This window comes from Lissotriton vulgaris, unplaced genomic scaffold, assembly GCF_964263255.1.
Source record: "Lissotriton vulgaris unplaced genomic scaffold, aLisVul1.2 SCAFFOLD_768, whole genome shotgun sequence".
Lineage (NCBI taxonomy): Eukaryota > Metazoa > Chordata > Amphibia > Caudata > Salamandridae > Lissotriton > Lissotriton vulgaris.
In genome coordinates, this window is record NW_028246725.1 from 807,329 (window position 1) to 826,971 (window position 19,643).

At 46.9% G+C, this 19,643-nt stretch overlaps 1 protein-coding gene across 1 annotated transcript in view; it reads left to right on the forward strand.

Annotated features, from left to right (window-relative positions):
- Positions 1-3,422: 3,422 nt before the first annotated feature.
- Positions 3,423-19,643, forward strand: part of LOC147665770 (adenylosuccinate lyase-like) — a gene marked incomplete at its 3' end in the record, with an annotated part of 69,187 nt that continues 52,966 nt past the window's right edge. The window contains exon 1 of the mRNA XM_086949497.1: positions 3,423-3,640. Within this exon, the coding sequence (XP_086805623.1) occupies positions 3,491-3,640 (150 nt within the window). The remainder of the gene's footprint in view (positions 3,641-19,643) is intronic.

Sequence of the window (19,643 nt, forward strand, 5' to 3'; positions counted from 1 at the left end):
ATCACGAGAGCCGCTAACCCTCCTCCAGGAGCCAGATGATGAGGGAGGAGACGCACAACTGCGGACCTCTCCTGCTGGCACACGAACAACGTCACCTTCTTCACTCTTCAGCACACCAGCCATATTTTTGGGGGACTAGCCAGAGTTGTTAAAGTTGAGCTATATGTACTGTGAAGCCAATGCAGACAGCGGCAAAGTGGCAAAGTGGCTTTGAACGAAACTCAAGTCACTCTCACTAGGGTCCGCAAGGCTTTATTGTCGAGAAAGAGTGCACGCTCTAAGAGCTGAAAATTGCATAAACTGCTCGGTAAAGAAAGAAAGTTACACACTATTTTGTTCTGCAGCTCTTCCCGCTCCGCCCCTTGCTCTCCGCCACCTGCCTCCCCAGCCACCAGCACCTCCCCTCATCCGTTCCACAGCAGCATCTGTTCCCCAGCCTGCCGACTCTTAGTCGATCAGCCTATAATCCACTTTACAGCAACACATCGCCCATAACAAGGATGCTCCGCCAGCAGCTCTTCCCCTCCCCACTCTCTCTCCCAGCACACCTCCCCCGCCCCTTGTTTAAAGCTTGAAAATACATCCCGCCTCTCCTCCCCCTTCCTTCCCTCCCCCCGGCTTCTTCCCACCCTCCTCCCTTTGCCTGAGGACATCACGAGAGCCGCTAACCCTCCTCCAGGAGCCAGATGATGAGGGAGGAGACGCACAACTGCGGACCTCTCCTGCTGGCACACGAACAATGTCACCTTCTTCACTCTTCAGCACACCAGCCATATTTTTGGGGGACTAGCCAGAGTTGTTAAAGTTGAGCTATATGTACTGTGAAGCCAATGCAAACAGCGGCAAAGTGGCAAAGTGGCTTTGAACGAAACTCAAGTCACTCTCACTAGGGTCCGCAAGGCTTTAATGTCGAGAAAGAGTGCACGCTCTAAGAGCTGAAAAAATGGGACAACGTTCGCGTTCACTCAAATTCTGTGATGCTTCTATCCACAGCTCGAAAAGTTATTTATAAAGAAAGAGACATCTTCTCTCCCAGCACACCTCCCCCTCGCTCCGCCCCTTGTTTAAAGCTTGTAAATACATCCCGCCTCTCCTCCCCCTTCCTTCCCTCCCCCCATCTTCTTCCCACCCTCCTCCCTTTGCCTGAGGACATCACGAGAGCCGCTAACCCTCCTCCAGGAGCCAGATGATGAGGGAGGAGACGCACAACTGCGGACCTCTCCTGCTGGCACACGAACAACGTCACCTTCTTCACTCTTCAGCACACCAGCCATATTTTTGGGGGACTAGCCAGAGTTGTTAAAGTTGAGCTATATGTACTGTGAAGCCAATGCAGACAGCGGCAAAGTGGCTTTGAACGAAATTCAAAACAAGTCACTCTCACTAGGGTCCGCAAGGCTTTAATGTCGAGAAAGAGTGCACGCTCTAAGAGCTGAAAAAATGGGACAACGTTCGCGTTCACTCAAATTCTGTGATGCTTCTATCCACAGCTCGAAAAGTTATTTATAAAGAAAGAGACATCTCTCACTTTCCTCTTGTTCCTGCCAGCTGTCACCTCCACATTCCATATCCTCCGTACTTTTACTTTTTAATCATTATGTTGCCCTCCTTCTCCGTAACTCATTCTTTCTCCCGACTTTTCTTCCCTTTACTCCTTTGTTATCTACTCCCAACGTACTTCTCTCTTCTAATTTCATTTAATAGGTCGAGCCTGGTCAGCCAATGCACTGCTATGCAAGGTGTGCTGTTTTGGAGTATGGACTTGAAGCCCTGCCCACTCTCTCCCCACCACCACATCCACCACCACCACCACATCCACATCCACCACCACCGCATCCACCACCACCGCATCCACCACCGCCACATCCGCCACATCCACCACATCCACCACCACCACATCCACCACCACCACCACATCCACCACCACCACCACATCCACCATCACCACCACATCCACCACCACTTCACCACCGCATCCACCACCACCACATCCACCATCACATCCACATCCACATCCACATCCACCGTCACATCCACCACCGCATCCACCACCACATCCACCACCACCACATCCACCACCGCCACATCCACCACATCCACCACCGCCACATCCACCACCACATCCACCACCACCACATCCACCACCGCCACATCCACCACCGCCACATCCACCACCACATCCACCACCACCACATCCACATCCACCACCGCATCCACCACCGCATCCACCACCACCACCACCACCACCACATCCGCCACCTCATCCACCACTGCATTCACCACCACCACATCCACCGCATCCACATTCACCACCACATCCACCACCGCATCCACCACCACCACCACATCCACCACCACCACATCCACCAGCACATCCGCCACCTCATCCACCACCGCATCCACCACATCCACCGCATCCACAACCACATCCACCACCACATCCACCACCACATCCACCACCGCATCCACCACCACCCCACATCCACCAGCACATCCGCCACCTCATCCACCAGCACATCCGCCACCTCATCCACCACTGCATCTACCACCACCACATCCACCACACCCACCACCACCACATCCACCAACACTTTCTCCACAACCACCACATCCACCACCAGCACTTTCACCACCACATCCACCAACACTTTCACCACATCCACAACCACCACATCCACCACCAGCACTTCCACCACCACATCCACCAACACTTTCACCACATCACCACCACATCCACCACCACATCCACCACCACATCCACCACCACATCCACCACCACCACCACCACCACCACCACCACCACCACCACCACATCCACCACCACCATATCCCCCAGATCCACCACCACCACATCTATATGTGTGTGGCTCTCTGTGTGTGTGTAGGTGCAAATGCAATGTTCTTGGATTTTTGTCACAATAAAATACACTGAACATAATCTTCACAAAAGTTATTTACAAACGTTTAAGCTATTGCCATTATAAATTAAATTATTTAAGTATTAATTATTTACAAAAATTAAAAGCCATTGTTATTTGTAATATCAATACATCTAAGTCACGTAAATACAAAACATGTTGCATTACAAATGCTATAGGTGTCACATTTGCAAAAGTTATAACTATTGGCATTGTAAATGACAAAGCTATTAATTTAGCTATTTTCAAAAACACATAAATAAAAAAAAACATTTACAAGACCAATAGCTCCAACTTTTCTAATGCAAGACCTATTGCATTTCCAATGCTTGATTTGTCACTGTACGTTCCAGTTTTAGTTAATGGAATGCTCACGTGAAGCATGTGTGTCATGTTTCTGTAGCCCAAACAAAGATGGCCGAAAGTAAATAGTGCCCACGCTGACTTGACCATCTTGGATCAGGTTGCGTGACAAACAGGCAGGCAGTGGCGGGGACACGCCCTTTTTCAGAGAAGGCGGGGGCGCGGCACACAGCCCCTATCGTGGTTGTCCATGCTCATTGCCTTCTACCATGGCGGCGCAGGAGGACGACGAGCTGAGCCGGTACCGGTCTCCGCTGGTGTCCCGCTATGCGAGTCGGGACATGGCCTTCAATTTCAGCGAGAGGCGAAAACACCGTGCATGGCGCGTACTCTGGGCACAGCTGGCGCGGGCGCAACGGGTAAATACCCAAAGTTATGGGACTTGTTTGGGATCGGGAACATCGGATGGGTGCCTGGTGTGGCTGTTCAGAAGTAAATCTGTTCAGTGCTCTCTCTGTTGCGCCCCTTGCTTTGTAGCCAGTGGCGCGTTGCATTCTGTAACTTGTAGTTTCAGTCCCCGCAGGCATTGCACTGGGTCTGTTACCAGGTTGCATGACAGTTAAATAATGGGTGTGACTTTCAGTCCGTCATGCGCCCCCTCCACTCCTGCTAATATCTGAATGTAAGCTTTGACCTCTGTGTGTACTATTCAAATGAATATTCAGAACTTGAAAATTCACAACACTTTTACCAGACCTGCAGGTCTAGTGATTTGAATAATTTACCCGACCAAAATGTAATGCGCTTGACTTATAAATGGGGCTCAAATTGTGTGATCTTAGGCAAATATTTTATTTACATCGTTGCCTTTTTAACACATATGAGCGCACATTCAGATATCTGAATTCAGCATGTGTTGTACAAAAAATGATTTTGCTTGATTTAACATACTAATCTTTTGCTCACTGTATAATAAGAATCTATCTCGCTCATAGGGTAAACATGAGCCTGTACTTGCCTCTAAGTTCGCTAATAGCAATGTACTCAGGGCAGGGGCAGGAATGTTTCTAAGTTCATGTTTATAAATTCACTTTTAACCCCTTGCGTGCTTTGGACGTCCCCTGGTCGTCCAACGTCACGGTGGGCGTGTGCGGAGGTCGGCCGGGGGCCATCCGACCCCCGCCCACTCATTAATTCGCCAGCACCATGAGGGAATTTGCGCAGCGCGTTACATTTATCACTATATCTGGACATGGGAGTGCACTGTCATTAACAGACCACATTTTTCATTCAAATGGTCAGTCTTTCCCACTGACATGCAGGTTTACTGATAAAACTCTATAGCTTACAAACAAAAATGTTTGGAAATGTGGTTTCAGCGAATATTCATCATTTGCACATCAAGTAAAGTGTTTAGATTTGTTTTGATACTATTAAAATCTTGGTCTATCGCACTTCAGAGTTACAAAAAATATGCTTTCCTACCTGCTGATCTATTTTGAAATATTTATACAGTTCATTAACAAGCTATTTAAATGTTATTTGTTAGGACAAAAACTGACATGCTACAACGTCCCAAGCCAGCACCCATAGAAGGTACCAACGGGAGCTGGCATTTATTTCTTAAGGTCGATGACAACTGGGACACCCACAGCTCAACTTTTTTGAGGGCTCCGGTGGGTGCCCGAGAGCCTCTGTGGCTGCAGCCGTCTCCCCTGGTGGGGACCAGCACTTTTGACACATTTTTGGTGGGTCCCCACCCGGGGCACCCACACTGCTGGCTCTGTTGAGAGTCGCAGCTTGCTCCCCAAGCAACACCATACTGGTTGTTGGCGGTAGCTGGCATCTTTCCTTTGCTCCCATCTGGGCCGGAGCTGCATTTTTTTTACTTCTCTCGTAGGGTGGGAGCAAAGTTGAGTTTCCTGCCCAGTAGAGTGCAGACAGTGTATGCCCGCACTCTCCCAGGGGTGGGCTCCTCTGGACACTGTACACTATCAGACTCATGGGGATGGGGTCCCCAGTACGAACATCAGCAAGGTGCAGGAGCATGTAGTCCCCCTTCCCTTTTAAAATAAATTCAGATGGGGTCCCATGGCTTGAGAATTTTTAAAAGGAGAGTGACGTCTGGCCTCTGGCAGCAGGAATCTTGGGAGAAGAGAAAATATACTGCCTGCTATCGTGAAGTTTCAAGATAGTCAAGAAAAGTAATCTCATGCACTGCCCATGCCCCCCTCCTGTTCATTATAATTTGGCCCCACAGGATGGGGCTCGGAGAGGGTGGGAATTGCATTCCCCCATTCCTAATTATTGATTTGGCCCAGAGTGATGGGGTCTGCTGCAGCAGTAGAAGGCTTTGGGAATGGGCCAAGTGCCCCCTGTATAAAATTGTGGGCCCCAGGAGATGGGGGTTGAAATGGGCTTGGGGAGGGGTCCCCCACACTAAACCCTCTCACCAAATAATTACATTTATTGACCCCTAGGCCGTTGTCCACCCTGGGGGTCATATTAATTTAGAAAAAAAATCGCTGCAGCTTTTATTTTTGGCTGCAATCAAACAGGAGTAACAAGGGATCATGGCAAAAAAAAAAACATTTAAAAAATGTTCTACCCCAGGCCCCACCCTTAAGGGTGGGGGTATCCTTACTCTGCTACCTTTCATATCCTTCATCTTTTTTAGGTTTCGACCTGGCCGTAGCACTGCGAAGCAGTGCTCTGCCCAGGGCGAAATCTAATGTTATCTCAGTAGTGGGGACTTGAAACCGCCCCTTCTTCCATTGGCTAGCTCAATAAATGGAGGCTAGCCATTGGAAGACATGGTTGTCCATCACTGATTCCCCCGTCACGACGCGATTCTGGGGCGTTTCCTTGTCTTTTTTTAAGTTCCGGCCCCCACACCCTCCCTCTCGCCGTCCCGTTGTCTGTGCCTTCTCGAAGTTCTCCCTCCCGCCCACCCACTGTCCGTGCCTCCTCCCTCCCGCCCACCCACTGTCCGTGCCTCCTCCCTCCCGCCCGCCCACTGTCTGTGTTCGATGCTGTCCCTCGTCTTGTTTATCCCCCGCCCTCCCTCCTGTTGTCCGTGCCTTCTCCCTCCCGCCGTTCGACGTTGTTTTTCTCTTATAGCAAATGTTATGCAGGTATTCTGTTCACTTGCAATTAATTTGAACGGCTGGCATTGACGTCTCAGTTTTTATACCTGCCCATATTAAGTGTCAAGAAAACTGGGTGTGTTATTGATCTGGAAATCCAACAGTCACCGGTTGCCTGCCCGGCTATGGCGGCCGCCCAGGGCCCGTCCATGCGCGAGGGCGTTGCTCTGCCTGCTCTGGTACACGCTGAGCGCCGGCGGCAACGTGGTGAACAAGGTGCTGCTCACCTCCTTCCTCTACCCGGTCACGGTCTCCCTCTTCCACATCATGGCCATCTGCACCCTGCTGCCGCCGCTGCTGCGGGCCTGGGCCCTGCCCGCCATCGAGCTGCCGCCGCGTCTCTACCGCTGGAGCATCCTGCTGCTGGCCTTCGGCAAGTACTTCAGCTCAGTTTCCGCGCACTTCAGCATCTGGAGGGTGCCCGTCAGCTACGCGCACACCGGTGAGGGCCCGGGGGACAGGGATGGTCTGAGGAAGGTGAGGGGCAGAAGTCCTTAAGGTCAGGGGACGGGAGGACCCCTGTGAGTAAAGGGGAGGAACCGAGAGGGACCAAGGGCAACACTTTAGATGGTGCTCGTCAGACACCCAGAGGAAAACTTTAGCAACTGGAGGGTACTGGTGAGATAACACTTAAGCAACTGCAGGAGTATTGGTGAGATTGGACTTAAGCAACTGGAGGGGTACTGGTGATAACACTTAAGCGGCTGGAGGCGTACTGGTGAGATATGCGTACACCATTGGGGTGGATGTAAACCTGTAGAAAGAAAGCTTTTAAATGTATGTTCTAAATAAACGAGGCATTGAAATCTTTCTTGACACACTTTAACATTCAAAGATGTGGCAGATATTGGCCTTACTGCAAAAAAGCAACCCCAGTGCTTGTTGAACCCCCTTGACGTGTCCCCTCGACCATAGTACCAGTAATTGCCACCTGACCGCCCATTGAACTTCTCCCCCTGTAGATGCTGTAAATACTTACATGCCCATCAAGTGCACTTGTGCGTACCTATTACATTAGTACATTGAGTTCTATGAAAGTATGGTTACACTTTATGCATGTAAATCATTTCACAACATACTTAAAATGCACATACAAGCCTATGTAAACACCCTCCAGCTTCACATATAACCAGGGTGTTTATAAACACAGCATTAATCGCCATTAGTGTATTTGGTGCATGTTTATCTAGCCTTTCGTTAACTGATTCAGAAGGGCATCGGAGGTGGTGGTCTGCCGAATTAATGTGTCTACGGTTACTGTAACTCTTCAGTATCCACTCCGCCTTGTAATATTTACATACTGGTGAGAGCCGGAGAGCAGAGGCAGCACATAGTGGGTGCTTTTGAGCCATACACACATGCTAAAGAGAAAATTAGAACTGGGGCAGCATCTGGGTGTTATCTCTGTGCTACGTGGACATATCCGTGAACGCCCGGCTATGGCTGCATGGGGAGGGAAGTGGAATGAGAAGGAACAGGTGAACAGGATACAGCACCTGGGTGGGGGGCTCCGCGAATGAAGCGGGAGGAGAATTTCATTTTTGTGCTTTGAAAACATATCTTGTATGTTTGTGGTATTCGTATATGCCAATCTTAACCCACCGGCGGTAGGGCACAGTGCAGGGTAAATTGCGATTGAAATTGAGCAAGCTTGGTTCTGAGAGTGTGGGTTTACTATTACTTCGTGATGTAGTGTACTTTTTGAGACTGCCTTTTTTTGTTTTTGTTTTTGTTTTGCTTTTCTCCGTCTCTAGGCTCTGACTGGGTGTTTATAATTCAGATCAACATGTTTACCAGTCAGGTGTTTGGATGGTGGGAATCTGTCTGGTCCGAATGAGAAGCCGGCAGCATTTAAGGCATTCGAGTAGGGGAGAATTTAATGGAGACCTTTGTGTCATCAGCAAACTGCTGGATTTTGATGTTTTCAGTGAGTAGAGCCTCAAGAGGCTCCACGTAAAAGATAATGGAGGACAGAATGGAATCCTGGGGTGGTCGGCATGGTATGGGGATTTTCTATCTGGATGTGCTCATCTGAGCAAACTGGTATTGGTCCAATGGGTAGGAGGAGAACCACTGAAGGATGTTGCCAGTGAATCTTGTAGCAAGTACAGGTCCTGTTGGGAGGCAAATATAGAGTTCAGAACTTGAGGAAACTAGTGAAATGTGACCTTCGTGAGTTTAAGATTCTTGGGAATGAGTGCATGACTTCTCTAATGCTATCACACCTGAAAATATTAATTGAAAAGACTTTAAAAAATGTTAGGTCGAAGCCACCCAGACAGCACAGCTGGCTGGTTTGCTAATGACAACTTGGGAACATTCAGAAAGCTTCGCTGAGAATGCATTCTGCAAGTTGCTTGCCGGCTTTGTGGTTTGTAATTCACATTTGCTTGCTCTCTGTTCGCAGACTCAATTTGTTTTAGTCTGTCCAGTTTGAGTTTATCCCTTCTTTTGACCAACCCTTATTTACTGTATTCTTCCACCAGTGCCGGATTTCTGTAAACAGACCTTTAAATCTTGTTCTTATCTTATCACATTTGCTGTGCAATTATGCTGGCTACCAGTGGGGTGGGTTTGAAACTTTCGAGTTCGTATATTCCTCCTGTAATATACCTTTTGCTACCTCGTGGATTTTGTTTGCTCACAATTGTCACTTTTGCCTCATGTAACTTAACGTCTGTTTTTGTAATTTTTTCACTCGTAATCTGCTCATGTATCATTTCTGTTTCTATTGTGAAGCGATGGATTTAGCAGTGTCACTGTTGTGTTATAGAACTCGTCTGCAAGTAATTGCTGTCTGCTGAGCTCGTCCAGTAGGGTACAATAGGTCTCACATTTGCGAGAGATTAAGCTATTATCAATGTAAATGACAATGTCATTTATTTATCTGTTTTCAAAACCAACACATAAATAAAAATGTTGTCATTTACAATGCCAATAGCTCTAACTTTTGCAAAGGCGAAACCGTTGCATTCTAAATGCTTGTTTTTTTTTCTCTTCATTTTCAGGACTTCTGTCTCCAAGTCCTGTAATGGCCGCCACAACATTTTTGTTCCTTTTGCGGCCAATCGGGTCCTCACTCCAGCGGGAGCAAGATGACTCGAGGGGAAAATAGCCCCCTCGACCAATCAGAATTCTATATATGTTGAAGTTGTCCTTGCTGGACTCTTGCGAGAGTCCATCAAACCCAATCGTCCAGATAGACAAATATTTTTGTATCCTAATTTCTCAAAAACTATTGAATGGACTTACTGCGAATTACAAGAAGCAAGATTTATGGAGCAAGATCTAGCTTCCTGCTAAATTTGGTGTAATTCCGTTCAGCAGTTTTCTCGCTATCTCTTTCCAAAAAGGTTTATGGAAAATGCATGGCGATGTTGCGTTTTGGGACCCCCTACCCTTTTTATCGGCACCCACTTTGCAGACCACCCCAAAATGTTTCAGGAGGAACCTAAAATGGATAAACTCTTGTCTTTGATAGTTTCACAAAGATACGTCAAACGGTGCCCACGTTATCAGCAAACCAAAAAAATGCTTTTCCAATGGATACACAGTAGTGACAGTCACTGTGTGAAATTACGTGTGTTTATGTGTATGTGTATATATATATGTATGTATGTGTGTGTATATGTATGTATGTATATATATATATATATCTATCACGGAGAATTTCTTAGGAGAAGAAATCAGAGGCCGGAGGGGAATTCAGGGTAAACAGCATAATTTAATGATAAAATCACAGTTACGGCGTATGCATTTCGGCGTGATAGCCTTCTTCAGCGCCCAACACTGTGGTAAGTCCTTCACCTCTAATCCCTATCCTGTGTAAAATACGTGCTTGCATCCAAAACCCCTCCCCCTAATGCAGTTGGCACACCTGTGTGAAGTTCGTTTTCAGTCCATCGAACTACACCTACCAGTATGCACTGTGTCTGCCTGCTGAGATGGTTGCGTGGGGGGCAAGTAAAGACAGTGGGTCCATGCAAGCTGCAGGCGAGTGGCATCAGAACCCCCAGGATCTCATCACAGTCCGTGGCTGCCTCCCTTAGTCCCCTCGTACTGCTACCGCCACTCCTCCCAGGGTCAAATGTGGGGAAGGACTGTCAAATTGAGACAAAACGCCCTGTTGAAGTAAAATACCTCCGATTGCCCACATTCGCCTGGGGTTCCTGGCTGTCTCCGGACACATCGATACCTCGATCACAAACACGCTGAAAGCAGTAAAGAGCCAGTAACCAGTCTGGAACACTTTGCTGTAGCAGGGCCTGCTGTGCTGCGTCTCTGGCTTGCGCAGAAAATATTACAAATAATTTTTTAGGAGAAGAAATGAGAGGCCGGAGGGGAATTCAGGGTAAACAGCATACTTTAATGATGAAATCACAGTTACGGCGGATGCATTTCGGCGTGATTGCCTTCTTCAGCGCCCAACACTGTGGTAAGTCCTTCACCTCTAATCCCCATCCTGTGTAAAATACATGCTTGCATCCAAAACTACTCCCCCCCCCTAATGCAGTTGGCACACCTGTGTGAAGTTAGTTTTCAGTCCATCGAACTACACCTACCAGAATGCACTGTGTCGGCCTGCTGAGATGGTGGCGTGGGCGGGCAAGTACATACATACGCTCACTCTCGCTTGATGGTCACCAACAGCCTCTGCACTCACCGGGGGGAGGGGGTACTCAGTTGCGCGATGGTGAACTCTAAAAAATGAATCTCTGAAACAAGTGTGAAGACAGACGCGTTTTGGCAAGCACCTTCGTCATTGTCGAAACTTGTCTGTTTTCACACTTGTTACATTAAATTTATGAAAATCCCCTTCCCAGAGAGCGGACCAATTCGTGTTGCGACGAGCAGAAAAATATATAGAATATCTACAATTCCTCCCCAATGTCAGAGAGGATGAGCACTCAAGACATGAGGTTGATATCTGTTTAGTGCATCAGTCAACACAGGACGCATTTGGCTGTACACAGCCTTTGTCACAGCCAAAACGCATTATTTGTCCGTTGTTGCTGAATGGAATAAACAGACATCATCCTCACGTCTTGAGTGCTGGCCTTCTCTTACATTGGGGAGGAATTGTGGCAATTTGACAGCACTAGTGGAAGCGCCTTGCAAAGCACCTCCAGCGATCAGGAAGCAGGCCTGCAGGGCAGTGTTTGTTTATTTATATTATATATTCCGACTTACATAAACCTACCCCCCCCAACCCTCCCCAAGTTGGAAATCATGGGAGGACTAATCCTTATCTCTGTGTCCTTAGTAGAATTTTAAAATCTTGCTTACAAATGTTATGACATGTTTGATTCTATGTCAAGACCAGAGGCATTGAATTACGCAAGTTCAAAGTTTATCAACAATCATGGAAAATAACGTACTGATTTATTATATAATTCCATAAACATTGAATCTGAAGATCAATCTACTATGTAGATGATGTCCTCAAGTTGTTCACCAACATTAAAAGATTTGGAGGCCATTCTCTAATGGAGTGAGCACCAAAAATGGTAGAATTAATGCCCACTTCAGACAAAATCCATTCGATCTATTGGGCAAGAATTATACAAGAGAGAGGTCCATTAAGGGTGAAAAAGAAAGATTAGTAATTGACGGGGATGGTCGTAAAAGTGAGGTGACTGCTTCATATTGCCAAAGGCAGTGGGCAACACATAGTTGATTCCCTAGAAAGGCTGTAAAGGAAACCTGCCTGGAGGCTGATTTGACCCTTTTAGAAATTGCAAAAGAAATTCGTTCTGGAGTAAAGTACTTAACTGCCGTGTCTAACACTTGGACATCAGAGGCTTCTTTACAGGAAGCCAAGCAAAGCAACAAGGCCAGTTTTGCATAAAGTTGTTTACTAGAGAGGAGAGAGTTGAGGCCAGGATTGGAGCAAGTTCAATACCACAGCTGCTACACCTTCTGTAGTGGTGTTAGCCAACGTCCCCACATTAGCAGATAAGACTGTAGAATCCTGGGAGAACTTAAGGAACAAGTCCTTACAGTGGCTTGGCTCTAGGACAGGTCGAACTGATAAACTGTTTGTTGAGCTTATGATGGCAAGGAGAGTAAGTGGTTAGGCAGAGGGCCAAAACAACTCCCAGGGGATTGTGTAGTGCTGCCATTCAAAACCCCACATTTAGTGAGATTGATACTGAGCAGAATTGGATGGGTGGTTCATTCATTAGTGCTGTTCCTTTAGGCTATTTTTATCAACCTACACACTAATAATGTCAAGATTAACTGGGAAAAGCACACTCCATTTTATAGGAGACAGTTTAACATTCCCACTCAAAACCGCTTCGATGAATTTAACAACCTCGAAGCGGTGGATTGACTGAGTTTAGAGGACCCCACTCAAGCTGTAATACTCAGAGGCTTGGATGTTTCTTGCAATATGGGCCCATCAATAATTCGATCCAGTGTCACAACAGCTAAATTACCAGCCCAAGTAACACCGGAAATCAGAGGCACTTAACACTACAACCAGTGATAAGGTGGCTGTCCTGAGGCAAACCTCTGTGTCCCAAACTGGACTTGTACCCTCACAGGCGGAGGGAGGCGGGAGAGGGACTGGTAGTAAAGCCAGGAATGTTAAATGGCAGATCATGTTTTGGAATGTGGCTGGTTTAAAATCGAAAGTGACCAAAAAGTATGGATGGATTATGTGTACAATTATGAGATATTTAGCTTGCAAGAAACTTGGGTGGAGGAGCCAATCAATATGAGTGGATTTAAAACTTATCACACCCCAGCAGTAAGATCGACTCATGGCAGAGCAAAAAGGGGGCTTTGTACCTATATGTCCAACCACCTAAAAACGAGGAAAGTTGATTTAGTTGCTAACAATCTATACTATCAAATCATTAGCATACATATAGATTAGGTATCCTGTGTGATAATACTGAATTTTTATAATAATGCCCCTTTGGAAATGCTGGAGGAAATATTGAGAAACTTAAATAGAGATGTGAATAATTTGCAAACTCACCCATCCAAATATGTTTTTGTTATATGGGGTGGGGATTTTAATTGCTCTCTGTCAAAATGGTGATAAGGGGGTCTGTGGAATAACTTTTGAAAAAGGCATCAGTTTTGCGCACTTCTCGCACACAACATATGGAAATCTCCTGAATGACATGTTTTCATGTGATATGGGGTTTGCATTAACTTATGCTCACCCGTGGTTCCATTTAGCCCGACTTTTAATGTACGAGGTATCTTTACAACAATAGATTTTATTTTGATATCTAGCAGATGCTCCCCACGTGTTGGGAATTTTATTACTCACGACATCGCCTTAAGTGATTATGCACCACAACATTGATGCTTAATGGGAAATAATCAAAATTTTAACACAAAAGGGAAATCTACGCAGTTCCTGAAAAACATCACTTTGAGTAGGCAAAATGGGTACGCACTGAAGTGGACGAAAGTGGACCCAGAGGAATTTGTCATTAAATTATTGACAAGGTGTAAACATATGTGTAATGCTTGCCTAGATGAAAATTCCTCTCACTTAGTAATCATAGAGAACTTTTTAGCAATCTCAAATCAAATTAAAGAAACTCTGGGGGTAAATGCAAAAAGGAATGATAACCATAGCAAAGGGTGGTTTGATTCCAAATGCACTAAGGCTTACACTAAACTTAAATATGCATTAAAGGCCAGAGTGAAGGATCCTGACCTTATTGGGAAGAAATTACAAGAGAACACTAACTGCAAGTAAGAATAGGTTAAAATAGGAAGGCCTGAAAAGCCCTACATGAGGCATCGATTGATCGAGACTCTGCTGCATTTTGGAAGGCGGTCAATGCGCCTTTTGTTGCTGAAAAGGATAAAGCTAAGATGGAGATTGCCATCTCGGAATCAGAGTGGGTATCACATTACTCAAAGCTTTACACTAATCAAATGCAAGATGATCAGGGAATATTGGAGTCTGATGCTGAGTCTCCCCCACTTTCCAAAAATGTATAATGGATTTTACCTTGAGCGAGGTTAACGTGGCCATAACTGCTAGGATGGGATGTAAGGGACCGGATGGTTTCCTGCTTGACCGGTTTAAAACCAATATGGCTTTGTGAGGACCACTTTTTTTTTTGTTATAATTTTTATTTTATTAAAGAAAAATAAATTAAACACAAGGCAATAAGACAATACATTCGGGCATGCGTTCAAGGAGGAGGGCAACTGCAGTACAGTATAATACAAACATCATTGCTGCAAGGGGAGGGGACAGTGAGGAAATAAAATCAGTGATCATAAAAGTTACACAAGACTTGGAATGCCGGATCAGGGGGAAAGGGGAACCTCTGGGGTCTCCACGAATGGAGGCGTGCATTCATTTCCACGATAGGAGTTCCACTGGCTCCAAATTTTATTCCATTTCCTGGGTCTACCCCGTGTCACATACACAGTCTTCTCCCTGAACATACACCAGTCCATGTTCTCCTTCCATGCCAAAACCGTGGGCGGCCGCTGGGAGCCCCCTTAACTGCGCGATGTCTCTCTTAGCAATCAAATTCCCAAGGGTCGCCCTCTGCATCTGTGCCACATCATAGTCATTCGGTTCCCAGACATTCAACAGGCAACGCCTAGCTTCGGACAATAATGCCACCCCGTGACTTTCCATCACAGCATGTACACGATTCCAGAACACCACCACCTCCGGACACTCCCAAATTATATGGAGGAAGGTTCCAACCAGTCCACAACCACGCTTACATAACCCATCCACTGAGTAACTCCTATCAATCAAGCGTGGGCCAGTGACTTATATCCGATGTAGGATTTTAAGTTGAACGAGTCGGAGACGGGCCGGAATCGCGACCTCCTTAGGCGAGGATAGCGCCGACTGCCAGTCCTCGTCTTCCAACTCTAAACCGTCGATGGTCCAAACCTCCCTGAGCCGCACCAACACATCCGTTCGATTATTAATCAATTTCTTATATATCAAAGAAATAGTGCTGCCGTGCTCGTAGCCGTCAAGCACCCGATCTTGTAGTGGGGAGGATTCGGGGATGTCAGTACCCTCAGGAAAAACCGAACTCAATGCGTGGGTAATCTGTGCATAACAGAAGAATTCCCTGTCCCTCAGCTCATATTCTAACTTCAGTGCCTCGAAGGTCTTGATTTTACCCTTGACCCACAGATCACTCACCCTACTATTACCAATCATATCCCACTTTTCAAATCCTTTCGTCTTCTCAGGCAACCCAGTCTTTCAGACGCGTAAAGCGGAGTCGCGCGGGTCAGTCGATCCCTCCATCCCGTTGCCGCATTCGCATCATGCCATACTCGTACCGCTATCTTGGTGGGTCCCGAGAGTTCCCTTCCCGCTGCTTTGGAATAAAGGGCCCTATAATAGTCCCCACCCGGTAACAAGTACTTATCCATCTCGAATGCAGGGTTAGATGCTGGTCCATACATTCCATGGTTAATGTCTCCCAACTAAGAGGCCCAATAATATCGCCTGATATCCGGAAGTGCTATACCTCGGTCATACCACGGAAGTGTGAGCTTGGCGAGGGCAATACGTGAGCGTCCATCCCAGATCAATCGTCTCTGCAGACTCCCCACCTCCCGAAAATAACTTGTTGGAATAACATCAAACGTATTCTGGAGCGCGTATAGAAATCGCGGTAAGGACATAGTTTTAAAAAGAGCTGCGCGCCCAAGTGGTGAAAGAGGTAGCCTGAGCCAGCCCGCAACGTCAGATTTTAACCTCTGAAGAGGAGGGAGCAGATTACGATCGTAACGAGCCACGGGATCTAAAGTTATAAATATCCCCAAGTACTTAAATCCCGCCTGCGACACCTGGATGGGACATCCGCGCGCTAAAGGGGGGGGGTATCACCCGAAAGCACATACACACGGGACTTGGTCCAATTGATCACAAGGCCGGAGTACCTTCCAAATGAGGTGAGCACATCAAATAGACGTGAGGTACAACAAAATGTCATCTGCATAGAGCAATATGCGATCCTCGAATTCCGGGGTCCACTGAATACCCTTCATCGAAGGCTCCCATCGCAGCCAGGCAGCCAGAGGCTCCAGGGCAAGGGTGAAAAGAAGTGGGGACAACGGACAGCCGTGCCGCGTACCCCTCCCAAGAACAAAAGGCTTAGACACTCGACCATTCACTTCTACCTGCGCCAATGGCTCCTCATACAAAAGTTTCACCCAGCCAATGAAACCAGGACCAAAACCAAATTTCGCAAGAGCGGCCCAGAGGTACGGCCACTCCACCGTATCAAAGGCCATCGTAGCTTCCAAGGAAGCCAAAATGGCTGGCTCACGTAGCGACGCGCCCTCGCGAGAACACGGTGCAAGCGCCTCAGGTTAAATGCTGTATTGCAGTGTCTGATGAAACCGGACTGATCCGGGTGAATCTGTAGGCTTAATTACAGCCTCCGAGCACTATTTTCTCAAACAGCTTGACACGCTCTCTCCAATTATTTATTTTTTTCTCAATTTTTATAGCATGAACCCATTTGCAATGCAATAAGTCTCACATTTGCGAGAATTGAGACTATTGGCATTGTACATGACAATGCCTTTTATTTATCTGTTTTAAAAACAAGCCATAAATAAAGGGCATTGTCGTTTACAATGCCAATAGCTCAAACTCTCACAAATGCAAGACCTATTGCATTGCAAATGCTTGTTCGATTTACTCTTACCGGGGATGTTGTTTCTGTAGACAGCAGTTTATTTAAGGACAAAAGAGCTGGGTCAGGAGTGATCCTTTTTCCCAGATGTGGTGTCTTGAGACCAAGAGAAAGGACGAAGATAATCTAAACCAGCATTGGCATAGCCAATTGGTCTCGCCTTTGGGACCTTATAAGTGTTTAGTTATCCAGCACAATATCCTCGGTGCAACTACATCAACTGTTGCATGGCTAAACACTTATAAGGTCCCAAAGGCGAGACCGATTGGCTATCCCAATGCTTGTTTCAGTTGTTTTGATTAACCGTGTAGACTTTTGTCTGCGGTATTTCACCTTCTGTGTCCCCCGCTTGTGAGTGCCAGCCCCTCTGCGCTGCAGCCATTTTAGTTTTCGGTTCTGGCAGCAGGACGCAAGCAGTGAGCATCGCATGTCTCCCGGCTTTCATAGACAGGCCCCTGGTTCTCCTGGCCCCTACCCTGACCAGGTGCCGCGAGCGTGAGGGTTAGGTGTTCCGCCATTCCAGCGCGACAACGAAGGTTCCAGTAACTTTATTGCGCTGGCCTCACGGGAGTACGTTGCGAGGCCTGATCCAATCCCCCTAGGGTCGCCTAAATAGAGCAGGACCCCGAGGCTCTCTTTTCCTCCGAACGAGAGCGGTTGTATTTACCTTCTACATATTGTATGAACATTTAGCTCATATATGTTTTTCTGTGTAGTACTGTATTTAGGTCCTGACGAATCGCCATCAGGCGAGAAACATGTTGACCACACCAGGGGGTTGAGTTAGAGTTCTGTACACCTTTTTACGGTCTCTAGTTCCCCTCTCACCCCTTTTAACCAGGAAACCAGCCACGGTAATAAAATTCAGTGTGGACTGTTTTACCCTTTTTATTCTCACTCACGTTTACACTGACTACACTCCTCTATCTCCTCACTTACACCCACCATCGGCAAGGAACTAAAGAACCCCGCTAAAAGAGTACCTTTCGGTACTCCGGCAGACATTGCAGCGCCGGTCTGTCGAAGGGCAGTGAGTCGATGATGACACTGGATACCCTCCAGTAAGGGTGTGTTCCACACCTAATACTCTGGGTGTATGAGGCTCTCTAAGTTCCGACTAGGGAATCCTTCCAGTCACGGTATTGACCATACCCACCCTTATCTCCACGTATTCACACCATCTCTGGGGAACTTTGTACTCTGCTCTTAGCCCTACTTCTTCGCGCCACTCCTGCTTATCTTATAATTCCTCATCGGCTTTGCCTCTCGTCTGCTGTTCGTGCTGCTTGGCGTGTTGGTACCCCTTTCAGACCTCGCTCACGACCCTCCTTCTGAGCCAGTCTGTCATTAAAGCAGGCCTTCCCCTATTCTTTCTGCTTTTCCTGCTTTGAGTGCGTCGCCCTTTCTAGGGTTTTAAGAATTATTAACCCTTGACACCCTGACAGGGCTGCAATAATTATTGAAGACAGACGGTTGCCTGTGGTGACTGTTCTGTTCATCCCTATCATTGATGCTCATTCCAGCCCCTAGCTCTGAGTGTTTTCGGCTTTGTAGTCTGACTAGCAGTATTGTTCTTGCGCACCCCTGGGATTCTACAGGTTTGTTGACATTCAGAGCAGGGAGTATTGTTATTTCATCCGGTTCACACCCCTCCAGAGACCAGGCTTGCCTGTAGCAGACACGAGGTATGCCCTTTATATCACTAGACCGTTTTCATAGAGGGGACTTAAATTGATTCTGCTCATTGTGTTTTGTACACGGTCTCTGTCCAATCTGATTGACTTACCTGTTGATTTGATGCAGGAAGGTGTTTTGAATTTATTCTGGGCCTTCATAAAGAGGCTGTAGCTCAAGCCATTCAAAATGATGTCCACACGACCCTAACAAAATCTTTTGGGACCTTTGGCTGAGAAACTTCAGGCATTTTTTTGAAGGCATGTCAAGCACGATGCCCCAAGACACTCCTATCCATTTGAAACAGACATCTGCCCCCCTCAAAAAAACACCCAAAGTTGAAGTCAGCCTATTTGAATTGTATGGCCTCCTTCCCTGAGGAGGATGTGGTCGAGTACAATCCTGTTAGTATTGTGACCTTCAAGATTTTTAACCCCCAAATGGGCATACAGGTGCTTCTAATGAGGAAGATGCTAAATCTTGATTGCCTGCCCCTAAGAAGAGGCATTTAGACACCTTGGCAGACGAGGGCCCATCTGATTGCTCAATATCCTAAATCCAAGTGATATTGTTCATCTGCATTCCACAGACTGGATGCCATTCCCCAACACCACGGCCTATTTACAATGTGGGCTACGCAAACCTTTGCCCAAGTAGGTCAGGAGCCACTTGCACTCAAAATGTCCACGACCTACTTTAGAGGGCAAGGTAGCTTTGACCCCTAACATCGACCCTAAGCTTTCCACCTTCGTGGGTACATTTGTCAAGTACTCCACGAAAGGGATCAATAGTTTCTGGAAAGCTTGCCAGAATAAACTTTTGGTTATTTCTATTCCCTTGTCAAAAAGTTTCGTTTTTCTGGCAAAAGACAAGGGTGCCTCTAGGCACCCTGCTATATTGGCTGGTTGAGCGCAACATGCAGTTTGTTTGTTGTG